Source organism: Chenopodium quinoa, unplaced genomic scaffold (genome assembly GCF_001683475.1).
Source record: "Chenopodium quinoa cultivar QQ74 unplaced genomic scaffold, ASM168347v1, whole genome shotgun sequence".
NCBI lineage: Eukaryota > Viridiplantae > Streptophyta > Magnoliopsida > Caryophyllales > Amaranthaceae > Chenopodium > Chenopodium quinoa.
Genome location: NW_018743175.1, coordinates 583,251 through 585,751, shown reverse-complemented (window position 1 = coordinate 585,751; position 2,501 = coordinate 583,251). Strand labels below are relative to the sequence as shown.

At 48.7% G+C, this 2,501-nt stretch overlaps 1 protein-coding gene across 1 annotated transcript; it reads right to left on the bottom strand.

Annotated features, from left to right (window-relative positions):
• Nucleotides 1–1,342: 1,342 nt before the first annotated feature.
• Nucleotides 1,343–2,272, bottom strand: LOC110732802. The gene is made up of 2 exons (XM_021912807.1): nucleotides 1,966–2,272; nucleotides 1,343–1,833 (listed from the first exon to the last, which is right to left on the bottom strand). The coding sequence occupies exons 1-2, from the start codon at nucleotides 2,270–2,272 to the stop codon at nucleotides 1,343–1,345; spliced, it is 798 nt and encodes a 265-aa protein (XP_021768499.1).
• Nucleotides 2,273–2,501: the final 229 nt, after the last annotated feature.

The window sequence follows — 2,501 nt, the reverse complement described above, 5'->3', positions numbered from 1 at the left end:
TACTGACCATGAAGCCGAGGAACTTGCCTGACTTCACGCCGAAGACACACTTCTTCGGGTTCAGTTTCATTTGATGCTTGCGAAGGTTTCGGCCAGGTCCGTAACATGGTCCTTTTCTTCCTTGCTTTTGACGATAGAATTGTCAACATAGACTTCCATATTACGGCCTTTTTGCTCGGCGAATACCTGATCAACCAACCTTTGATATGTTGCCCCCGCTATTTTTAATTCAAAGGGCATCATTTTGTAATTGTACACCCCGGAACTTGTAACGAATGCCGTTTTTGCTCGGTCATCGGGGTGCATGAAGATCTGATGGTATCCAGAAAATGCGTCCATGAAGCTAAGCAGGGCATGGCCACTTGTCGAGTCGACTAGCTGATCGATCCTCGGCAAGGGATAGAAGTATTTCGGACATGCCTTATTTAGATCCGTGAAGTCAACGCACATTCTCCAGCTGCCATTTTCCTTCTGAACCATCACCACATTAGCCAACCATTCCGGATATTGAAAAGGTTCGATGAACTCTATTGACTTTGTCTGTTATCCAGTTCCATAGCTCTGGCACTGGATTCTTCGGACTCAGGTCTGCTGTAAATATCAGCAGACTTTCCCAGACTCTGGCTGATCTTCTAAGTCTTTCGGCTCAGACGAAGAACTAGCCTTTTCTTCCCCCAAAGATTTTTCTTTTATTGGGGTTCATTGGGCCGAATAACTTAAGCCTTTAGGCTTTTTCGCGCAACGGTCTCGCTCTTTTTCCTCCTCATCATCCCGGTCGTCGCAACGACCCTTGGATGGCTTGAGGTGGTTACATCTTCGGGCTTCCTTTTGGCTGCCCTTCATTTTTTCGGAGTGTCCCTCGTCCGAAACATACATCATCGTTTGATGGTACATCGAGACAACTCCCTAAATATCGTGAATGAGGGGTCTCCCCATTATCACGTGTACACAGATGGGGCATCCACAACCAGGAATTCAGCCATGATGCTCCGCACTGCTCGACCTTTGCTGATGGTGACAAGAGGAAGGATCTTCCCATCTGGATATAATGAAGAGCCACTGAATCCGGCTACCGGGTAGGGTACTGGAGTTAGGTGCTTAGCCTCTAACTTCAGTTGGTCAAATGCTCCCCGAAAGAGGATATTCGCCCCACTGCCACCGTCGACGAGGGTTCGCCAGACGTTGCGGTTTGCAATGCCCATTATTATCACCAATGGGTCATCATGAGGGTACACCACCCCCTCACAGTCTTCGGCTGTGAACAGAATGTTCGGCACCGGAGATTGAGGCGCTCGGAGCTCGGCATGATGTACTTAGTGGGTTAGACCCCTCAAGTGATGTTTCACTGCGCTCCGGGAAGTTCCTCCGGAATGGAAAGAATGTCAAGGGTGTCCTTGTCCTGTTGCTTGTCTTTTTTCCGGAGAAAATCCAGATCTTGGCGAGAGTCTCTCTCATCTTTTTTCTCTTCGCGACGGTCCGCGAGGTACTTCTTCAGATAGCCCTTCTGAATCAGATCTTTGATTTGGTCCTTTAGCTGAAGGCAGTCCTCGGTGCGATGTCCAGGAGATTTGTGGAACTCGCACCATCGGTCTTTGCCTTTTTGCTGATGCCATGGTGGCAGCGGTCTGGGCTTCTTAAATCTCCCCTTATCTTTGGTCGTGCTGTAGATTTTAGCACGAGGAAGAGTAAGGGGAATGTAAGAATCGTATCTTCCCGTATAGGGGGCGATCTTTTCTTTCTTCGGCTCGGCAGCAGAAGACGGTTCTGAGGCCTTGGCCTTCCCTTTCCTCGATGTCGGGCCCTCGAACAGTTGTCCTTTAGCTTTCCCAGCCCCTGATTAGGACAGAGATTTTATCTTGTTCCATTCTTCAGCTCGGATAAATTTATCTAAGGCATCCAAAGCTTCTTCCAAGGTCTGCGGGGGATGCATGACCATGAAGTCAAGAAACTTTCCAGCTTGCAGACCATTCCGCAGTGCAAATACGGCAAGGCCCTGATCCATACTTGTAATTCTGGATGACTCGTTGCTGAAGCAAGTTAGATAATCGCGGAGGCTTTCGTCCTCGGCTTGCTGCAGACTCATCAGTTCTGCAGTTGTCTTCTCACGGCGATTTGTCGTAGAAAAATTGCTCTTGAATTTGTTAGAAAGGTCTTTCCAACCGGATATAGAGCCTTCTTTCACCCCCTTAGTGATCCACGATTGTGCAACACCTTTGAGGGTTGTTGGAAAATACTTGCACCAGGTAGCCTCAGACATGGGGTTGAGATACATGTGCCCCTCGTAAGAGGCAATGTGACCGTTTGGGTATGAGGTACAGTTGTAAGTAATGTGCGCCGGTATTTTCACCGTCTGCACATGCTCTTCCAATATTCAACTTTGGAAGGGCGAGCTTGTAGGGACCATCACGCCCTTCCCTTTTTGCTTGGCCGAAGGGACCTCGCTTCTCCCTCTTAGAGAGGTGGAAGTGGTTTTCGTCCCTGGTCGAGACAATTTGGGATAT

Coding starts and splice junctions, on each gene's coding strand:
- LOC110732802 (XM_021912807.1), bottom strand. CDS start 2,272: ATGTATCTCAACCCCATGTCTGAGGCTACCTGGTGCAAGTATTTTCCA. Junction 1,834..1,965: donor CGTATTTGCACTGCGGAATG/GTCTGCAAGCTG, acceptor TGTCCTAATCAG/GGGCTGGGAAAGCTAAAGGA.